This window comes from Kryptolebias marmoratus, linkage group LG3 (assembly GCF_001649575.2).
Source record: "Kryptolebias marmoratus isolate JLee-2015 linkage group LG3, ASM164957v2, whole genome shotgun sequence".
Taxonomy (NCBI): Eukaryota; Metazoa; Chordata; class Actinopteri; order Cyprinodontiformes; family Rivulidae; genus Kryptolebias; species Kryptolebias marmoratus.
This window is the reverse complement of record NC_051432.1, coordinates 16,888,679-16,911,050: the sequence shown is the minus strand read 5'-3', so window position 1 is coordinate 16,911,050 and position 22,372 is coordinate 16,888,679. Positions and strand designations below refer to the sequence as shown.

Sequence of the window (22,372 nt, the reverse complement as noted above, 5' to 3'; positions counted from 1 at the left end):
CGGTCACATATTTCTGCTTAAAACTAGAGAAACTTCAGTGGTTGAACATTTTTCTTTTAGCTATTTATATAAATAAGTGGACCCAGCGTGACCTTCCTTGAGGCAGTTAGCTCATCAGCTCTTAGCTCTGACCTTCTGCTGGTATCATAGGGTCGTGGAAATATTTGTTTCTGTTTAGACAGACAGAGAGAAAAGGATTTGGAAGGAAAGAGAAGGGAAGATAATGAAAATGTAAATGGGTACTTTACCTGTTGACCCACGGTTTTTCTTGCCAACTGTCCGTCAGCCAGAGAGAATGAGATGAGAAGAAAAAATGTTAGAGAAAAGACTAAAAAGGTGTAGGAGAAAAGGGAAAACGGGAGAGATACAATTTAGATTTGTAGTATTTCCTCAGGGTGCTACAAAAAGACACATTTAGCAAATACACATAAGAAAACAAAAGAAAACGCAAGCTTTCACAAATCAGACGACTAAAGACATCTAACGTTTGGGAGGAAAACTGGATAAGAAAGCTTTTTTTTCACTGAGAAGCACAAAAAAATAAATATAAACTGAAAGCAAGAAGTGGAGAAATGGATGAAAGGAGGTGAGAGACAGAAGAAAAGACAGAACGCTATGTTATCATGGAGTCCAGAGGAAGACAAACTGTTTGCAGCTCATCCATCAACTGCCAGCAACCAAAGTTTCCTGCTCATTCACTTCTTCCCCCCCTTCTTCTTTATCTTTCCCTGTTTGCCATTCTCCCTGTATTTGTCATAAGTTTGGAGGTGGCAAAACTGTAAACTGTGAGAAAAGAATGGAAATGACATTTTGCTGGCAGAAGATCTACATTCACCGTTTCTTTTATCAATATACTACCTCTTTATGCTTCTAGTCAGGCCCTCAAACACTCACTCAGCTACTGAATACTGGAAAGTGTGGTTGTGTGTGTGTGTTTCAATCTGCATGTGTGATTGAGTGTGTTTGTGTGTGAAAAAATGTGAGTCAGAGCCTTAATCTGAAGAGAAGACAGCACAAAAGAGCTACTGAGGGAAACACCTAAAACAGATATGACACAAACTTTGGGAAAAATTGTGAAAATTTATCTCAAAAGAATAAACAAACATTTCAAAAGTTTCTGTCATTTCTTTTGAAGATAAGCACATTTTTTTTCTTTTAAGTTTATGTATTAAACCTCAACACTTATTGGCACAAAGTAAAATGTACCAAGATAATAGAGTTTTAAAAAGCTACCATTAAATCAGATTTGAAATGTAGTTGAAAAGTATTGAATTATCTCAGAATTTTCCACTCTTGTATTTTATTGACAAGTACCTGAATGATTACTGAGGAATATTTACAACTTAATGTCATAAATGAGGAAGAGAAAAGAGAGAAGTGACTGAGATGGATTGAATTATTTGCTAATTTCTGGTCTAATTATTGACTCTTTGATGTGAATGTAACCAATGAATGTGAAAATAAAAATGGATATAAATTACAGTAAATTAAAGATGAGAACACGCGTATGAATCAAGACAGTATCAAAATATTTTCAATTAATTGTGCCCCTTAGGGATTGGGTGAGGAGCTCCACTTTTTGGCAGGAGCTCCAGGTAAAGTCGCTGCTCCTTTGCATCAAATAGTCCATTGAAGTGGTTTGGGTATGTGATAAAGATGCTGTCTGGACACCTTCTGAGGGAGGTTTCTGGACATGTCCCACTGGGAGAAGACCTTGGGGCAGACCCAGGACTTGCTGGAGAGATTATTAGTTCCACCGGATGAGATGGAGCAGGTAGCTGGGGAGAGGGAGGTCTGGGGATTTCTGCTTAAGCCGCCGGCCCTGCATCCTGACCTCAGATAAGTGTCAGAAGATGGATGGATGAGTTGCTCAGAACTAGTCTACAATTTGTCTGCCTGAGAAAAATGTTTTAATGATCATCTGTTTTTGGATAGTCAAGTAATTGTTTAAATGTTTTCTGGTTTTAATAGATGATTTGAGCAAACGAGTTTAAACTGTGTTCTATAAATAAAGTTGCTTTGATTTACAAAATAAAAAGAAAAGTTTAATATAAATGCACAAGGTTGAATTTAATAAGTTTATAATTCTTCCTACTTCATTTGAGACATGAAAATTAGGTTGTTCAACTGAATATATTTGTGTTTTAAAATTTATTTTATCATTCTGTTTTTGTTCTGACATGCTTGAAATAAACTATCAATAAAAATAAAAACAAAACAACAAAAACTACCAACAAGCTTTAATCTCTTGAGGCTTTTTTTCCCAATTTTTCTTTTTACCTTGTGTTTTTGGTTTTTTTGAGTACCTTGCCTTTTCAATAGAAACACCTATAGAACTGAGAACATTTAACATTTAATTACACAGAGTGTCAAAAGGCAACTGAAACAGACATGTTTCACAAAACAACAATGGCAAGGATATGAGAAAAGGCCACCTGCCTAACACCATGAACAACTGAATGCAGGTGTGTCTGCAGAACGGGTGCTATTGAAAGACAAATGATGATCACTCTACAAACTATTGATTTGTCTCCTCTTTCACTGCACTTTATGGGTAGCAGGCTGACATCTATTTTCAGATCCTTTCCTCTTTAGTTGGTATGGGTTAGTATTCCTTCAAGCCTGGCATGCCATTTTTTTACACTATTTTTGTCTTCTTGGCTAAAACAATCAAACTTCACAGGGATGGATTCACTGTTGACCTCTGATCCAGACTCTGGTTGGGTCACTCCAGACTGGTAAGAATTTTCCAGTGCTGTTCTTGTCTTTTTCTGGACCGATGCTGTACTTCGGAGAACCATAGGACCAAAACTCGACCCTTTTTTACCAATCTGGAAAAACCTTTCCACCCAGGATTGCTTTGCATATTTTAAGATGCGTTCTCCTTAATCCTGAATATTCTCCCTGCCTCTGCTGCAACAAAACACCTCATAGAATAATGCTGCAAGCATCATGTTTGAATAAGGACAATATTATTCAGGTGATGTTTAAAGTCTGTTTCCTCTACAAACAATGTTGGGGGTGTTCACCAAAAAGGCTGATCAATCTAATCGGTAGGTTTTACTTCTCATGGTCTGAGAAACATCTAAGTTCCTTTTGGCAAACCCCTAACAGGCTGCCATGTGCCTTTTAGAGAGTAATGACTTCTGTCTGACCACTCTACAATAAAGAAATGTAAAAAATTGTTAGGTGTAGTACTGCATTCATGGTTATCCTTTAATCAGTTTTTCCCCTCTCTAAAAAGAAGTCTGGATGTCATTCTTAGTGACTATTGGTTTGTTGTTTGCCTGTCTGGTCAATGTCCATTTAAGATTAACAGATGTGTTTTTAGGCTCCTTAAATGTTGCCAAACTTCTCCAGTATCAGAAACATTCCTGTATCACAGGCCTACAGTCACCGTAAAAGGTGAGCAATCATCTAATTGCCTGTGCTTGTGTGTGTGTTTCCCTGTCTGTCTGTCAGCAAAATATCTCATGAATCACTGGACTCTCAGAAAGCTTATCGACTACAGCAAACACAAAAAAGGCTATAACCATGGATTTTCATACATAGTGAACTAAAATCTGGTGTGGTGGTAGCTGAGAATCCTTCTAAACACATATTCTGAGCTCTAACAAATAGCATGACATCTTTACTTAAAACTTTGACATGCAAGGTGGTGAGCAATATGCATTATTTTAATGAATGCTACTTTCAATTATTAATTTTTCTTTGATAAATAAGTTTAACTAGGTAAACGTGGGCTGCAAACCAATAATGGACCAGAAAACTGATGTGTATCATAACTGAACATCTAAATGTTCATCTAAATGGGATTATTCACCTTTTTGTTTAAAGTAATAAAATAATAATAATAATAATCCAAAACTAGTGTTTGCCATTCCACAAAACTTTGTCTATACTGATCAGATAAAATAACTGAAGCTATTTAAAGATGAATGTGTATTTGCGAATGTATGACAGAACAGAAGCAGAGCTGTCAGCAAATCAAAACATTTTGATACCCGTCATGAGGCTCAGACAAATAAAATTGTCTACACCGGCAGTCTATGTGTTATCAAGTAGCACTATCAGTAAATATCATTTTGTAGAATATAAAAGCGGGTCAGCACAGTGACAAACACACAAATACATACAGAAACACAGAAAAAGAACATGTAGGACGGAGGGCACACTATTTTTGCAAGTATACTCTAACGATGTGTCATCCTGAGTCATCTCAGTTTCAGACAGAAACAGAGAAACAATGAGAACATCAGGCAGTGTGTGCTCTCAACACAACAAAGCATCTGATGTTCTTAGAGCTGAATCCATTAAACCCATTTTGCAGTAACTATCCTGGTCCTTGTTGTTTTCTAAATTCGTTGAAATACCCTGGATCATATACTGTCTATGATAATGTTTTAATGTTGTGTATCTTACAGGAGAAAACTGGCGTACAGTTTAGCCCTGCAGTTGTATTAAGGCCACGACTCTCTGTAACGATTATTATTAATGTGATGTGTTTAGAAAACAGTTTGAGGTGATGTGAAAATAAAAGCACGTGCCTATGTTTGTCTCGGCCTTGAGGAAAATTTGTATTCATAAATTCATTGTTGTGTATTCAGATGCCTGAAGGACCCACAAACAAGCAGGTCACAATGTCCTTTGTTTGTGGTTTCTGTTGTGAGAATGTTGTCACACTATGGGATGGCCACGTGTTTGAGGTCAATGGGAAGTAAAAGGATTTGTTGTGTGTTGGGGGAGGGTCTGCTTTTCAAGACAACAATCTTTTCCCTCTGCGTCTATCTGCAGCAGTGTGTGCGTCATGTCTCACCTGTACAGGTGCTGACCCTTAGTCCCCAGTTGTAGGTTACCTATTTTTGTTGCAACACCTCAAGATCCTCTATGGCTCACAGCTCCCCACCCATCCACCAAACACACAAACACAGCCCCCCCAGGGTTCTCCCGCATTCCCTTTGTCTACACACAATGACACAGCCCTCTGCTCGTGGGGACAATCTATTTATTTTTGCTCATCTTCTCTTAGCTCTCCCCATCCCCACATGCTGATATCCAGTGCCATACTTTCTTCAGCAAAAGAGCTCTTTTTTAGTAACACGTTTGACTCCTTACTTTCTCTCTTGGTTGTTTTAAATCCAGAGTTCAACCTCAAAAACTCCTACCATTCCAATTTACCCTGTCAATCTCACTCTTCCTACTCTTTGTTCCTTTTCCTGCTCTAAAACACACACACTCACACACACACCTATTTGAAATTCTTATCAGTGACTGTACAATTGTAACACCCCATTTTTTAACACTGACACATTTACGGAGAGACTCATGGATCCTCAGCACTCCTGCGCACAGGCCAGTAAAATAACAAGCTGGATAAAATGTTGACCTTAGACTCTGGAACAATTCCTGACAGGCTAAAGATGCTAAAACTTTATATTCAGCTGTATAAACAGCGGTGTGCCTTACTTTATCAGTCTGATGAGAATTGAGTGGAGCTGTAATTTAAAGTCAGTATACAAAGAGCAGCAGGCTGGTTTGCATTTTAAATCTTTGTTTTTGCAGAACTTTACTCCTTTCTTTCTTCAATTTGAGCCAGATCCTGTCAGTGGCTCAGAATCCCTCTTAAATGCAGACGGTGGGAAGGTTACAACTTCCTGCTGTCTGTCAGTCTGTATCAAACACAAGCACCAGTTGACCTTTCCAATTTACCATGTCAATCATGATCATGCCCCACAAACCTCCTTTACACACACACACACGTGAACAGAGCACAGTCTCAAATGCATATACCTGTTAAAGTTATTTATCACTCTGTATGGAATCCCAACTTTCACGAGATGCTGACATTCTCTCTGTGTTAAAAAAAAAAAAGCCCATACATGATTCAGTTTTTTTTCCTCTGTGCGTGCTCTTCTTTTATTTGATGCTGATATAATTTGCACTCCTCTCTCTTCCCATCTATTTCCAGTCTATTTTGTGCCCAAACACATGCTTGCACTTAAATGAGCACTTGAGATTTGTATATTACTTCTTTTCCGCCCCTTAAAAGCCAAACAAAAAGCACAGAGATGAGGCAGAAGATAAAATGCATCAATGAAACAGATAAAAACAAAACAAAAAACAAGATATAAAAAATGAATAATACAACGAAGCACACAACTAAGTTGCATGTAGATTTTCAGTTTATGCTTAGTTTAATGATAGTTTCTAATCCAATGGAAAGAGTTCTGCTTCTGGATGTTTGTTCAAATGATGGCACAAAGACAAACTAGCCTCTGATCCCACAGGAGAAAATAAGGAATATTAAAAAGCAAGTAAGGGATGACATACAAATCATTGTAAGCTGAAGGTTGTTGTGAAAAGGTTGATAAAAAAAGACTATAATGTTGTACAGCTGTGTGTGTTTCTCTTTCTTGTGCCCACCACCTGAGGCTGAACTACCAGATGGAGAGGGGACCACAAGAGCGAGGAACAGCAGAGCATCATTATTAAATCATGTTGTTTCTCTCATTTTTACTCTCTTCTTCATCCAGAATGCTGCGGGACAATCAAGTATCTCACAGTCTGCATTCATTGTCAACCCATCTACGTCTTTATGAAGCTCTTTCCAATCACCTCTGTCACAGAGCTGTGCCTACGAGACCACTGTTGTAAGTAAATGAGGTTTAACTGAAAGGGGAAACTGAATTTTAATTGCTCCCTGTAAAAACAAGTTGTACTCCAGCAGCATATTTCCCCTCTCTCTGTGTAGCTTATCTTTCGTGCTGTCCATTCATTCCTACATGTCTGTAAGTAAAGGGACAAAGCCAGGAGGTATATGACAGATCAATGGAGGATAACGTGTCCAAACATTTCCTTGGGCACCTCTTTGAAGGCTAAAACACACTCTTACAAACTCAACATTTTTTGGAGTAGAACAAAGATATAAATCCTCACTCATCTTTTTGTATTTGCTTAATCCTGTTCAAGGTCAGGGGGGGCTGGTGCCCATCTCCAGCAGTCAACAGGCGAGAGATGTGGCACACTCCAAACAGGTCGCCATTCCATCACGCAATGTGAACACTGTGCTGAGATTTTATTTGAGAACCTCCCCCGTGAATCAGGCTTAGAGCCCGTTCACACAGTTGTTTTCGGGAAGAGAACGTTTTCTGCTGCGTTTGCCTCTCTTAACCACACGCAAACTGCATCTTTAGTGAGAAAAACTGAGATTTCTACCAAGCCTTCCAAAGTTAAGAAAGTTAAGTTTTTGAAAGTACTTATAGTGTAGCAGCCCACTTTGTGCATACCCACTACTGCTTTGTGCACTAAAAAACCACAACAACAAGCTGCATTTTTGTTACACCTGGCTGACCTTGCCCAGATTCTGTCCTCATTAAAATTCAATTGGGTGCTAAAAGGTTAATGACTAAGAAGTAAACGCACTACAGTTTTTTTGAGAGAATCTTTAAAGTGATGAGGACGTTTTCATTGCTAATTTCACCAGACAAAGTCACGCTGACTGTAGTTTGTTAGTGCCTTGCAAAACGAGGTTTTATTTTTGGTTCACAAGACAGCAAAGCACAACGTCTTGAGAAATCTCATGATGGTTTGATAATGTGAGATCTCGTGGCATGAGATCTTGTTACACTCCTAATGATTAAATTGTGAGTGTGGTGCAGCATTTCAGACAAACATGTCAGGCACAAGGACTACAGGATCACATCACCCATGCCGTGCTGTGAAAGCAGCTTTCCCCGCCTCTCCTGGAGCCTCTGCAGGTACACGCTGAGAGGAAGCGTCTCTGCTGTGCATTTATTTAAAACAGAACAGACTTAGTGCCGAGTTCGCATGGTGATAAGCAGACTTTGAAGCGGAGAAAATTACGTTTGAACTGTTTGGGTTGAGAGGAAAAGAGTCGATCAAACTTCTCCTCCACTCAAGGTGTTCAATTATTTATGCTCACAAGTGTGAGCAACTTTTCTCTGTGATGAAAATGATAAAGAACGCACACACAGACAGAAGTTTGACTGTAATGTCCACTTCAGTCAGTCACTGAGTTTCCACAAATCCGAGCCTCAAACGTCTGTCAGAGCACATCACAGCTACAGTGTCTGTTTGAATGTATAATTAATCCATGTTATCTTTTTGTGTTTTTCTCCTGTAATTATAAAATGGAATGTTTGCAGCTATTTGAATTTTCACTGAGATTTTTTTAAGCTGTTTTGTTTTCATTAGAAACCAGTGAAAAGGGGATTAAAAAGGAAGACAGGAAATTAATAAGTCTTTTTTCAATTCTACTAAACTCTGTTCTGACTGATAAAAAAAAAGATTTATTAAGAAAAGTTGCATTTATGTTTCTATATGAAGATGTTGACATAAGAAATCAGAAAAAAACAGCAAATGTATTTATTTTTTTCAAGAAAATATTGAAATAAAGGTTGGCCCTTGATGAGGTTTTTAATTCTGGCCCTTTGTGGAAATGAGTTTGACCCCCCTGAGTTAGAAGATCACATGTAGCTTTAATGAGAAGTTAGAAGGTTGTGTACATTTGAAGCACTAATCTGACTCATGAGAAATCAGAGGAAAGATGCCAGTCAATTGAATTTGTGGAAAAATTGTTTTTTTTTTTGCTAAAAATACTTTTAAATTTCTTCCATCTCATGAACCCAGGATCTTGTCTCGTCTCATCTGAGTGTCTTTTTACACTCCTATTAACCACACTATAAGACATCTAGTTCAAATAATCAAATAATGAAAAGAAAAGTATTTGTTTTAAACAATATTAGAAGTAAGGTAGTTTTACCCTTAACTTTGTACTTCAATATTCACAGTACACATTCTCAGGGGAGAAGAGTCAAATATATTTTCCTTATTACTGTTTCTATTTTATTATTCTTAACAATTTTGAACTTTGAACTGTCCTGTTGAAAGTCATGTATCAGCTAAATTGAAAAACCTATTTTACTATTACATGTACTCAGACACACATCAGCTTTTGGTTTGAAACATGCTCTGAAACGTAAGTAACCAAGAAAATGCATATTTTTTTTACCAGTAAAACAATGTTAATGGGTCAAAAGAAAAGACAAAGTTCAAACAACAACCACCAATATTGTCTCGCATATCAGAGAGACATTATTAGTTTCTGAATGTGGGAATATTCACATTATTAAAGTTGTAAGAAAACAAACAAAAAACATATTTTTCCTTTGCTTAACTTCTTTTTCCAAACTTCTGAAGTGGTCTTGCTCCCTAACAAAAACTCATTTCTTTTTTAGGATCAAAGTTAAATACATTGCCACAGCCTGGGTGATTTAATTGCACAGCTGTGAAATTTCATACCTGGTTCATCAAAAGGTTTGTTTTAATGAACCATTTGAGAGGTCTTTAGTTTTGAAAAGGGCAAGCTCTGTAATAAAAATGCTTAGCAGGTGTTTGAATGAAGCTTCTACTTCTTTAAGTCGCAAAACTTCCACCCACCAGAGTGATGGCACACTTCATATCAGTCAGAGAACAGGAGCCGCAAATTTGAATGTTGTGACATTTAAAATCCATACACGTCGCGGACAAGTTTAAAACTTTTGAGTTTCAGCCACCAACAAACAGCTTGGAGGCTGGAGAGGCTGACTTTCAGGGATTGTGATCTTTAAACTCTCACGAGGTCCAGCTGCTTCACAAGCTAATAATATCTCTGCCGTGCATTTTTTGTTTAGTTTACATTTTAGACCAATGAGCTTCAATTTATTGAATGAATTTAATAACGTCCCATAAATTAGATACAACGCCGTCTGACACGAGCAACAGGCAAGACTTTGTAAAACCCAAGTGTTTTAAGTCTGAGATAATTGTTTGAACTTCCAACAAACTTTCTTTTATTTTACTTTTCCATCCGTACAACCGTAGATTTTGTGAAACTTGGTTTTAGTACAGCGTGTAACTGTTTCACCCACATCACAGCAAAGACAGAAATCACAACGCAACAATCCCATGAGAGGCATAACAATTTATATAGCATAACAACTGCATAAAGATTACCCAGGAGGCAATAAATTGCTAAGGAGCTGAGGCATTCAAGGTCTATTCTGCAGTGGGAGGAAAAGAAACAACTTTTTCTTAATAACAGTGAATTACAGTCAGACTGTTTGTTCCCCAATACGTATATTTTGGCCACCTGAATAACTTCAAAGAGCAACACACGTATAGAGAGAGTTGGGTGAAAACAGCTGCATAAATAAGTTGCTGAGAAAAGAGTACAAGATCTAAAGCAACAATCCCAACCACCACCTCACACATGCAAAAGGAAAAAAAACACACCTTTAAAGTGTTATTTATACCAGACTAAACATCTGAATAGCCATTTTTAGCTATGGGAAGCAAGAGAAAAACGCATCAAATCCTTCCATCTGAGAACTTATTTCATACCAATTAAATTCTCAAGAACAGGAAACTAACATGATGTGATAATTATGCCTCAGCGTCTCACCTGAAACTGTTGTCTGCATGTAATGCGTGCTCTTTCAGCTGCACCTCCAGTGAAAATACAAACACAGCCATATTAAACTGCGACGTGCATCTGCCTCCTGCTGCACAAAGAAACAGACTTCTTACTTAACAAGCACTCTGACACTATGGCTGCAATTATAAGCACAGGTCTGTGTGTCTATGTCTCCGCGTATATAAGAAGTGATCCTTCAAGGAGACGAGATGGGTTAGGGGCTGTGCCTGATTAATGGTTTAATTGATGGAGTGGTTCAGAGATTGATTGGTTGGGCCTGGCTCGAACAGATTCATTAGGACACTGTGATCTGGCTGCAGCTGTTTCACCTGGCTCTGGACACCACGACCTGGTAATGGACATAATCTGTCTGTCTGTGGACCACAATATGTCCGCATGCATAAGTGTGAGCGTGGGACACGTGAGGCTGCACACATCTTCTCTTCACTCTCGCCAAACAACCAAACGGGGGAGGGGTGAGTTCCGGGGAGGTAAGTAGGGATGAGAAGGAAAGAGGAGAAGGGCGGAAACTATTTTTGGATTAAAAGCCCTGTTGATCTATTCCTGTTTTCCACACTCCCTTTCAATCTCGAATTGTTACACTTTGCCTCGCTTTCTTGCTTTCCGTCCATCTCTTTCGTCCTCAAAGCTTTTACCAGTTTTGCACGCTGCTTTTTCTTCGACTTTTTCAGGAGCAAAATCCCACTCTGTCCTCATATTTTCCATGCACGGCCTCATCTCGCTTCTCTTTATTTATCTCTTCTTCTTTAAGTAATTCTTTGTGAATACTTTGCGGTGAAACTCAAAAGGCGAAGCGGGCAAGAAGACAAACAAATGCACAAAAAAAACAAACCCACACTTACTTTTTTATGGCTGAGTCTGTGAATTTGTAAATGGATGTGAAATATAGCTGCACTTTAAATAAAAAATTCAAAAAGCACCAAGTTAGGTGTTATATCTGTGCATGCAAACAGCATATAGAGACTACCATCAAGGTGAAGAATAAGCTAGTAATTTGTTAAATATAGAATTTATGGATGCTATGGTTTTGCATGGTCTAAATATTTCTAAAAACTAATATAAAAAATTCTCAAGAGCCAGTGGTGGCCTCAAAAATAGACGTTAGAATCAAACAAATGGGAAGCAGAGTATGTAGAAAACATTAATTTAGAGACTGTCAGTGCTAGTCCATTATTATTTATTTGCATTAATTAATAATGTATTGTATCTACACTGTTTTCTTTCTTTTTTTTTCACAGTGCTTTCTAATAGGACTCTCCATCACATACACACAAACACGAGTCAAGACTCAGAGCCATCTCTCTGCCCCTTTACTCCACCACTAAACATTATTTCCTTTTCTCTGCACTTAATCATCTCCCCTCCTATTTACCCATCCTTTATCTTTCCTCTCTTCCGTCAATCTAATCTTCCCTTTGCCGCCCTGCACCATCATTCACCAGCTCTGTTTCTCCCCTCAAGCTTGCCTTTTCTCCTCCATGCCTATTGCTTCAAATTAACATCTGCTGACTGGCCTGCTACTCCAATAACCTGTTACATCCAGCAAAAAGCACTGACACACAGAGTCAATCAGTGTGTTTGTATGCACAATAATATATCATTTATATTCGGTTCAGGATTCTCAGAAAACAGTTTATGAAAACCTTGGATATAGTCAGTGTGCGCTGATACAAGCTAACATATAAACCACACATCCTGCTGGGCTACTCCGGCTGGAGTCGCAAAGCATTACCATTTTTATACGATGATGAATATCAAAAGAAAAAAAAACAAAAAAAAACAAAGAACTTTGGGAAACAGCCAATGTCTGAAGTTAAACTGTCCAAAACAAGACCTTTACTGAAAAAAAGCTTGTATTTAATGCATAAATGTTCAAGCAAACTCTCTGCCTGACACCCACACATTCGCTCAGCTTGAGCAAGTTGGTTGATTGACAGGGTCATTAAATCAACAAGTGCCTTATGACTTATCTCTTAAATTACCAAGAGATTTGGTATCTTGAGTGTTTTATGCGCGCTAAACCGTTCAATATTCCTGTGAGAGTTCAGATAGTGTACATACTTCATATATGTCTAGAGTTCTCGCCTATTTTCATCAAAAAGTTATTGGAATGGTGGTGGCTTCAAAGACCCCATATGTGTTCTTAAGCACAGAAAAAAATGACATTTAGACCCCTTTTTAAAATCTCAATATAGCTGGGGCTTCATATGTTGGTTGTAACCTCTGTCAGACCTGGAGTTCAGAGGCTCGTGGTTAATTTTTTTTTCTGTCGTCTTCTCCTTCAAAGCACCTACTTGAGTATTGATTATTCGAATCTTTCAAGGTCTGTAACTTCAAGTCTGTTTCCTCAACCACATTCTCTCATTAACCACCCTTTTCTCTTCTTTTCGTTTATTGACCATTTTATTTGTGAATGGAAGAGGGTTTAAAGACAATTTGAGAGTGTGTGCATCTGCGAAAAGCTCTGCTGAAGCCGCAGACATTGGTATCCAATCTAATTAGTGTCATCATGCTGTAAAACAGGCTTGCAATTATTTCAGTAACTAGGTAGAACAAGTAGAGCATCTACACACACAGTTGCTTGTCACAGTGACACAGCCCGTGACTCGGCTTCCTATCCATCCTTCCATCACTTCATCTTTCTGTCTGTACACAGGGGTTTTAATTATACAAGCAGAGAGAAGCCTCATTACACGGCAAGAGAACGAGAGGAGGGACAAAGTCAGGAATTAGAGAGAAGGAAGAAGAAACAGACAGCAAAGGGAGAAGGGGATCAAGAGAGAAATATTTTGCTTTGCAACTGAAATACCCAATATAATAATAATAATTTCAAGCACAACCAGTTGAAGCAGAAATTACTGAAAGCAGGGATTCATTAACTCAGCCTCTTCATTAACATAACCTAATGTTAGAATCTATCTTTATGGTTATGTATATGTGTGTTTCACATGTGCAGACTTTAAATTAATGGGGGGGGGCGGGGAGAAGATAAAACAGAGAGAGTTTCTGTTTTTAAGAGATCATTTTTTATGTAAATGTTAAGTTCTTCAAATATGTTGATGTACACTTTGTAATATGTAAACACATGTCAAAAAACTATTTAGAATTTGGTAGCAGTACTTCAGGCATTTTGTTGCCAATTAATGCAAGTTGATGGATTAAAGTGACCTTCAGACTGTTTATCTGCTAACGCTTTAACTAGCTACTGGACAGCTCTTTAAAAAAAGGTTCATCTAAGAAACATCAAGGCATGATGGGATACTGCAAATTAGCAGTGATCTACAAAGGAACCATGTATTGGATTAATTGGCATTAAGGATAAAAAGGAACGAGTCTCTTTTCATTCAGTATAAGCAGTTATATAGTATCAATTCACATCAACATTTATCTTTAGTTGATATACAGAAAAAGCAAAGAGGTTTGGATAAGTCTAATTTATTACAGTCCAATTCAATCTAATTAAAATATGGTTTATTTCAAAACACCGAGATATTAATTCAGCATTAGTTTCACTCTTTTATCTGATGTAAAAAAATAAAAAATAAATAAAAATCAAAGAATTGCACCAAAACCTTGCTTTAATTCAATTCCCCAATCCCAGCAATTCATGGCAGGCACATGGGAGTGAGGAGGAAAAATTTTTTTTTACTGACAGTCAATCCTACCGGCTTGAAGGTTATAGAAGGATCAACAACCAACCAACCAACCAATCAATCAATCAGTCAAAATGTTGCAACAACTTAGAGAACTATTACTTAGGATAATGATACAAAACCTGCCAAACTACCCCCCCAAAAAAAGGTTCCTTTAAAGCAAGATATAAAAACCGAAGGTTTCTCAGCCAAAGGGACAACGCAAGAGTAATCTAAACCAGGGGTGGGCAATCCTGGTCCTCGAGGGCCACCATCCTCCATGTGTTACTTGTTTCTCTGCTCCAGCACACCTGGTTTGAATCAATGGGTGATTAACAGGCTTCTGCAGAACATGAAGAGGTGATTTAACCACTGAATCAGGTGTGTTGGAGCAGGGAAACAAGTAAAACATGCAGGTTAGTGGCTCTCGAGGACCAGGATTGCCTACCCCTGATCTAAACAGTCCAAGCTAAAAGATTTATCAAAAATCATAACTTTGCCTACTGCTTTACTTTTAGATACTTTAGGAACCAGAAGTAAACCAGTAAATAGAAAGCAAAGTGCTCTGTTGGGATAATATAGCATTATGAGGTTTTTAAAACACTAGCTTGTTCATTCATAAGTCGAGAGACAAATATTGAATACAAATATCGATTTTAGAGGTTGCCAGTGGAGAGAGGCTAAAACGCTAATTCTCATCTGAACACTTGCTGAAACATTAGGTGAGACAATTTAATCATACCAGTGATAGTGGAACCTTCTGTTAGAGCTGACTAATTTCTCTCAGTCTGAGCAAAACAAAGCGCCTGTCTGGCTTCCCAGCTTACCCTCCCTCTCAGAGGGCAGAGGGACTTGGCTGCTGAGCTCAAACACTGTTGTCTGTCTCCCCACACGTTATTACTGACCGTACTGTTTGGATTTGGATTTGTCTGCAGTTTGTGTCCTCTCTTTTTTTTCAGACAGAACACATGGAATGAAATGCAGCAATTATTAACTTTAGTATTGATAATACATACAGTAGGGTACAAAGCAGCGTTAATCACTTGTCCTCTGTGTTATTATTTTAGGTCCCAAATGTTTTCCTTTAAACTGTGTAAATTTATGAGACTGGTGGATGCCAAGCATTACATTTTAACTGAGCAACAAATGAAGGGGAAAAAATCATCCACAGGAGCAAAAACTGAGCTTTTCTTGTGTATTTATCTATATGATATCTGAGCGCAATCACAGATGGCCACAAAATGAGAGCTGCTGTGCAAAAATGTTGAGCTATTTGACAAATAAGCATGGCTACACTGCAGTGTCTGAAGCCCATGTGGTGTTTTCCTTTGTCTCCACCCTATTTTCAAAGGAAGCCTATTTAAACCGGTTTTCTGCACCAGGTGCTTTATCTCCCTGCCTTCAACCAAAAGCATGCACAAAAAAAGGGACCAAAATAACCTGAAAGCTGCCTGTTGTTTCCACCCAAACTCCTCTGTGCAACAGGACTGCAGATGAGACACCTGGTGAGTTTAGATAGTGTGCATCAGTAACTATCTGAACATGGGTAGGACTAGAACTTGTTCCAAATCGACACCAAGAATTTGGTTTATGTGCTTTCATTGCTCTCGTTGGGGTTCCATCCAAAAACATTAAGCAGAGTACTGCACATGAAAAAAAAAGATTCTGTAATTTCTATAACTGTTACATCTTAATTGTATCTTTTAATATCATCTTCCATAAAATTTGATTAAACTCTGCCTTTCTCTAAATACTGCTGCCGTTTCTAATTATAGCTGAATAGAGAGTAAAAACCTTCTCCATGCAGGGAAGCCCCTATTAGCAAACAGAAGGAAAGTCTAACAGACAAAACTGGAGTGTATCTGTAAAAATCAATGAACCATTTTTATCTTGATGTTAAATAAAGAATACAGGCAGCTGCTTAGAAATATTGCCATATTTTCTGCCAGTAATTAATTGAGAGCAGTCATATGAGAGGAAGAGGAGGAGGAATTTGGTGTCACTGTTCATTGCATACACCTGCGCTTGTATCAGAGTACGGTTGGTGGCTGCACAGCCTCCAACTTGGCGTTTGTTTTGTTTTTCTAGGTGTCACTAGCTAAATTTTTTTTAAAATGGAAGCGTTACTTGATTTCACATGTCGATCTGGATTTATCTGGGGATTTGCAAAAAAAAAAATTCCTGTCCAACCCAAGAAGGCGCAGACTGTAAACTCACAAAGAGCACACGGAGGCAGATTGGTTGCGGTATGGATCATTACGCTGCCATGTTGGCCACAGCAGTTTTTGTGGCGTTCCTTGAAGCTTACCAAGGCATGATGCAGCAAAATGCAAAACAGTCTGAGCACATAATGAGAGCTGCGGCAGTGGAAACAACCTAACAGCACACGCGGATACAGGTGATTCTCTGATCCTGCTTTTAAGCTTTTAACTGAGGGCTGGCAGGTGTCGAGGTCTGCGACACTGTGACGCACAAAAACACACATCCCACGCACATTCCAAGTCAAAAAAAAACCTCACACACAATCACACACACACGCACTCACTCTTTCTCTCTAGAGAGACTAAAATACTTCCAATTAGACGCGCCACAGAGCAACTGGGATGGGACCTGAAGCAAAGACACACACAGTGGCTGAGACACACATCCAGGTCCACACATGCACAAAAGAACCAGAGCAGGCTCTCGTTTAAGAGTCAGTGATGTGGAAAGGAAACATCTGGACTGGAAGGGATACAAGTGGAGAAAGAAACAAATGACTCAAAGACACATTCGTAAGCAGAAATAATGACACAAATGTCACTGTGTGTACAGACTCTTACATGAACATATCTGTGTTTACAAAGTATGTCAAACCATGATTTTTTTTTTTTTTTTCAAGAAACTTGTCAGTTCTGTGGCATATGTTATTTGAGTTCACATGTCTTCTTTTCTATTTCACGTCTACTTTGCAAAATGGCATATGACAGTTTGTATTTGTCTCCGGGTTCGCTGACGTCAGCAGTCTGTTCCTCAGCTGTTGACAAATGCCACTCTCTGACTTCTCAGGGTCATAGGGTGACAAATCCTGCTTGATGTAAGGAGGAGAAAAGAGAATAAATGGAACAAATGGGGAGAGGTAAAATGGCAGACACCAGGGGAGGCTCCAACGGGAGACGTAATCAAACTCAGACAGACCGTCTTCCAATCATCAGGCCGAGGTAATCAAGCTCAGACTCCCACACCCTTTCCAATACACACATGGAGGGAGTGATTAAGGTTATGAAAGGGTGTAAGGTTAATTCACCGTGCAGTTATGCACTTGGAGCCAACCCCTGCTTCAGCTCTCTTCTGTTGCTCCTTCATCAAGGTCTCATCCTGTCGACTCTCCTTCTGATTACACCTCGGTATTTGTGTCCTGTTCAGTTACATCACAGTATACAGCACCTGAGAAAATGATAGCCCACCATTCCTGCTCTTTATTCAGTTCTAATTATCAATTTTACAAAGAAAGTTATTGCTGCGTACAACTCCGAAGCACCGAAGACTAACAGGAAACATTTAAACACCATCTCTCGACTCTATTTCAGCTTGCTGCCATGGAAAGTGAGCAAGTATGTAATTGCCTGTGGTGTCTCCATCTGTCTGTTAGCGAAATATCTCATGAACCAGTGGACAGATTTTAATGAACTTTCAGAAAGCAATCAATACAGTTTCAAGATATCCACCACAGCTAATTGACCTTAACAAGCACAAAACTTACTATAACTCTGTCATATTTACAAATATTGAGCTGAAATTTGAAAGCTTAGTGGCTTAGAGTCACACCAACACATCTTTGTTTAACCTTAAATCACATTACAGCCGGCAACATGCACTCCTTTAAGAAATCCTATTCTGTAACTTTATTGCCAGGAATTTCGGTCACCCATTCATTAGATACAGAAATATGTAGCAGATTTTAAAGATAAATGCCACAGATTCAGAACATTAGGATCACTTCAAGTGAAAGCCTGTAATAGGAATTAAAAGAATGTTTTCTTTTTTTGGAGGATAATCTGCCAAGTTTGAAAAATATCCAAAGTGATATCACCCGTGTCAAATGATTGTGGAAACAGGGATAAAAGCTTTCAGTGTGCGAGTGGGAATACTAATGACAAAGATCTTTTGTGTAATGGGCAGATTTAGGATTAAAAATAAAATTCATGAAGCTATCGATGTCTAACAGTGAGATCCTATCAGTTGCTTTTAGGGACTTAAAGTCGGGACATCTTGGTTTCTGTTGCAATGATTTTTTCTTTGTTTTTTATCTAAGGTTTGCATCTCTTCCAACTTAAGTAAAGCACTGATTACCTGCAGTTGTCTTATAAGTGAAGCCCTTTCTCGGCATGTGGCATGCCATTTTTGAAGATTGGTAATTAATAAAGTGTGAAATTATGGTCTTCTTAAACATACACACACACACAAGTAAATAATCAACTATTATAGCCACAAGCTGAGATAACAATTTAATTAGTGTAGTGATTATATCAAATGCACTTCAGCCTGTTTCCTGCTCCTTTGTATATCTCCTTAGGTGTCCCTCTTTTTTCTTTTCTCCTCAATACATTGCTTAACTTCTCATTTCGTCACTCTTGAAATTGTACACAAAATCTATAATTGTGGGATTAAAAACTCCTTATCTCAAAGTATCTGAAGTGTCGAGCCTTTCGGCCAGGTCTCTACCTTTTGTAAACTGGCCGATGGCTGATGATGCTCTTGTCGTGCTTCTGAGCGTTGAGTGTTTCTGGGTGTGTGTCTACATGTGACTGTTTGTATGTCTGAGTGCTTTAATGTGCGAGTCCCCCCCCCCTCCACCTCCCCCAACCCCCAGTGAGAGTTCTCTTTGGGGATATTATGCTGCTCTAATGGTCTGATTTACAAATCTACAAAGACCTCCACTGCTGTGAAATGAACAGCCACGGACACGCACAGTCTCTTCTGGGCAACAGGGAGACTGACTGACGGTACTAATTGACAGGTCCACATGCGTGTGTGTTGGTGTGTGTGTGTGTGTGAGCGTAAAAGAGAGAAAGAGAAGTAGAGGTTATTGCAGGTACGCAAAGAGCTCATTTAATTAGAGGTCCACATTCTCTGTCAAAAGAAATACCCTGAAGGTATTAGTCTTTTTAACGCGACCACACTTAAGCACAGTAAATCAAATGTGTGTGTGTCTTAGCGACTATACAACACTTCTCCCTTATAAAAGCCACACTTTGAGTGTGACCTTCACCACTCCCTTTAGTGGATTCACACATGTGGTTTGCTGTGTTGCCTGATTTTATATGAAATTTCAGTTTGTTTGTTTTTTCCTCTGAGTGAAAATACCACGTATATTGTCATATGTCACCTGTAGTGATAAATAGCTCGAGGAGCTGTTTATTTTAGAGGCAGGCTATACTTGCAGTGATTACGGTGTGTGACCTCTCACCAGGCTGTTGAGCCACTATCAGTTGTGGCTGTTCCAGCTCAACCACGGCTGACAGTGCCTCTTATTTTTAGCAGAATAGGACACACTCAGACGATGGTGGTCAGGAACATGCAGATAATGAATCTGTCGAGTGGGCTGATCACAGGGCTGACTCTCTATCATGTCCTCTTTCTGCTCTTACAAGCTTAATAATTAGACGAGACACCGTCAATTTGGGAACATTATGAATGCGGCGTTCAGATTAATAAAATGTGGCTGCGTTTTAATTGTTACGGCTGAGCTTGTTTGTGGGCGAGTGAAAGAAACACACAAAAAGGTTTTATGGACAACAGTCCCGATACAAACAGTCCGTTGGATTACAGACTACATCATGAGTCACGGCTTTAATTCTCTCTGTCTCTATCTGTCCTGCTTCTCTCCGGTTCTTGTCTGTTGAGTGCGATGTTTGAAGCAACGTAAGACGGGGAGAATAGAAAATAGGTAGCTCATTTATTCTGGAGAATTTGTGAAAGGAAAAGAAAACATTTTTTTTTAGAAATTTGACTGACAGCTATGAACTCCAGCTTTCGGATCTTAGACAGGCAACTTAATGGAATGAAAAGAGAGGAAAGAAAGGAAAAGAGAGGGAGGAGAAAGGACTGCGACTGTAACAAAAATCAAAGGGAAAAACAGTGGTGGTGAAGAAATAAAACCACCTGAATGACCTAATTTATGTATTTTTTATGCGTTTGTAGGTTAACTCTTTAATTTAATTCATTTTTGTTTGAAAAAAATGTTTTTTTTTTTACTCAAATGTTTTTGTGAGTAAACTTCTGCTGATCCTCTTTCATTTATAGGCCAACTCTGCTACTTAAGTGCCCATTGTACGCTGCACAAAGTACACATAAAAACACTGAGTTGTCATGTATTAGAAATGTGTTACATGCACGCACTTTAACCTGTTTTCTAAAAACCAAACAACCAGCCAATAAACTGTTATGGATTTCACACAACAGACTGATTAAAAACACCAACATCTGTTGCTTTCACGTTTTATATTTTATTCCCTTTTTCATCATTTTACCTTATTGGTTTGTACCCAGCTTTTATTTAATTCCTTGTTCCTTTTTTTTCCTCCCAGTCTCGTAGCAAACAGCAGAACCAAAAACACCTTTATTCAGCCAAGGATTTTTATTTGGGAAATGTTCGTTGTAAAAAAAACACACACACACTAAGCTAAAACAAACACACACAGATGTTTATGGCCCGGGACTGATCAGTGAAGCCTAACTATACCCTTAACATTCCTAAAAATGCCCAGGGGAGCACTTCACACTGACAGCTGTAACAAGGTGCTGTGCCTATATTTATGTGATTGTGTGGGTTTCCGTATGTGTACATTTGTTAGCAAGGATGCCAAAGGATACAACCCCGTAAAGAGAATCTAATTAAAACACTATACAGCCACAGGGGAGAGAGTGCCCCCCCACCCTCCCTTTCACTCTCGTTTAACTATAGTGAGCACTTCAGCTGAAGGACCGTTAGACAGTAGAGTCAATCCTCGAGCCTCTGAGGGGAACAGATATAGAGAGACGCACAGAGAATTAAAGTGATTCTATAAGACGGAAGAGGAAAACAAAAAGACCTGACAGAAGCAAGGACACACAACCCAGGCTCAAATGCAGACATCAAACTTTCAAATATCTCACAGTGAGACGTATTTCATCTAAAATAAAAACAAAGCTGTGATTACCTCTTTGACCAAGATCTGGGATATACTTATTTTTTACAAGTTGCATTTTCAGGGGGGATGAGCCTGTTCGAAATGTCAGCAGAAGTGCTCCTCCTGGGGCAACCTACAGACACACTGAAGTCTATAACAATACGGGTGTAACAATACACGTATTAGTACCAAACCGTCCCAATACAGATGTTAGTGTTGGGTTAGTGCAATCAGATGAAGAATACATTAGTCGAATGAGATCACAGCTCTCATTTAGAGGAAGGCACACACGTTCTGGTTAAATTCCCTTTGCTAACTGTCACAACAGAAAAGGAATAGATGCTATTCAAAGCTTTCTACATCCAAACAAAGCAAAAATGGCTAATTCAGATGACACACACGAGCCTGAAGACCTGCTGGTTTGCTACATATCAGCATTGTGGAACACATTCACGTTCCTGATGATTTGCAGCAGCTGTCGAAAGTGCAACCAGCAAGAGGTGGGCATGTTGGAAGCCAAACAGGTCATAAATTGCCTTTTGTATGGAAAACCAAAAAAAGTCATAATTTGTGCTCTTTGAAACATTCTCAGGCATCTCATAAACACTATTAAATATACAACCAGGCATTTATTAAGTGCATTTGGTGTATTAACAGCACACTAGTGCCCACTTAGCTGAGAAGCTAGGTGTGAGTGTTTACCTTGGGTTAATTTCTTTATTTTTACATTGTAAAATTTTATTTAGTTATGCATTCTTTGAAACAAACACTTCTTTCCTGTGATATTTTCTTAAGAAAAAGAGAAACCTTTCAGTTTCAGAGTTTATCAAGTGTTTTGTTTACTGTTTACAGTTCAAAGAGGATTAATAAGACATTATAAAATGACTTTTTTTTTACTTTAAGGTTATAGTAGAGTCATCGATTGACAAATCCTACCTTGAGCTACATGACCTGCTACCTTAGAGCCTCACCTGTGAGGATCTGGGTTTTGGTTCCGCCCTCTGGGCGGCGCCACTAATTATTGTTCCACAGGTGTTCCTCATACCACTGATGAGACCAGCCAGGATTTAAGCAGCAGGCGGTGATCAGACCTT

At 38.7% G+C, this 22,372-nt stretch overlaps 1 protein-coding gene across 3 annotated transcripts in view; it reads right to left on the bottom strand.

Annotated features, from left to right (window-relative positions):
- The window catches only part of LOC108230528 (protein sidekick-1), a 260,584-nt gene that overhangs the window by 95,987 nt on the left and 142,225 nt on the right, over window positions 1-22,372 (bottom strand). For 2 of the 3 annotated variants that reach the window (XM_037974788.1, XM_017406846.2), the window contains exon 6: window positions 249-275. The exons of the other annotated variant lie outside the window; for it this stretch is intronic. In XM_037974788.1, the coding sequence (XP_037830716.1) occupies window positions 249-275 (27 nt within the window). The remainder of the gene's footprint in view (window positions 1-248; window positions 276-22,372) is intronic. 3 annotated transcript variants of the gene reach the window in all.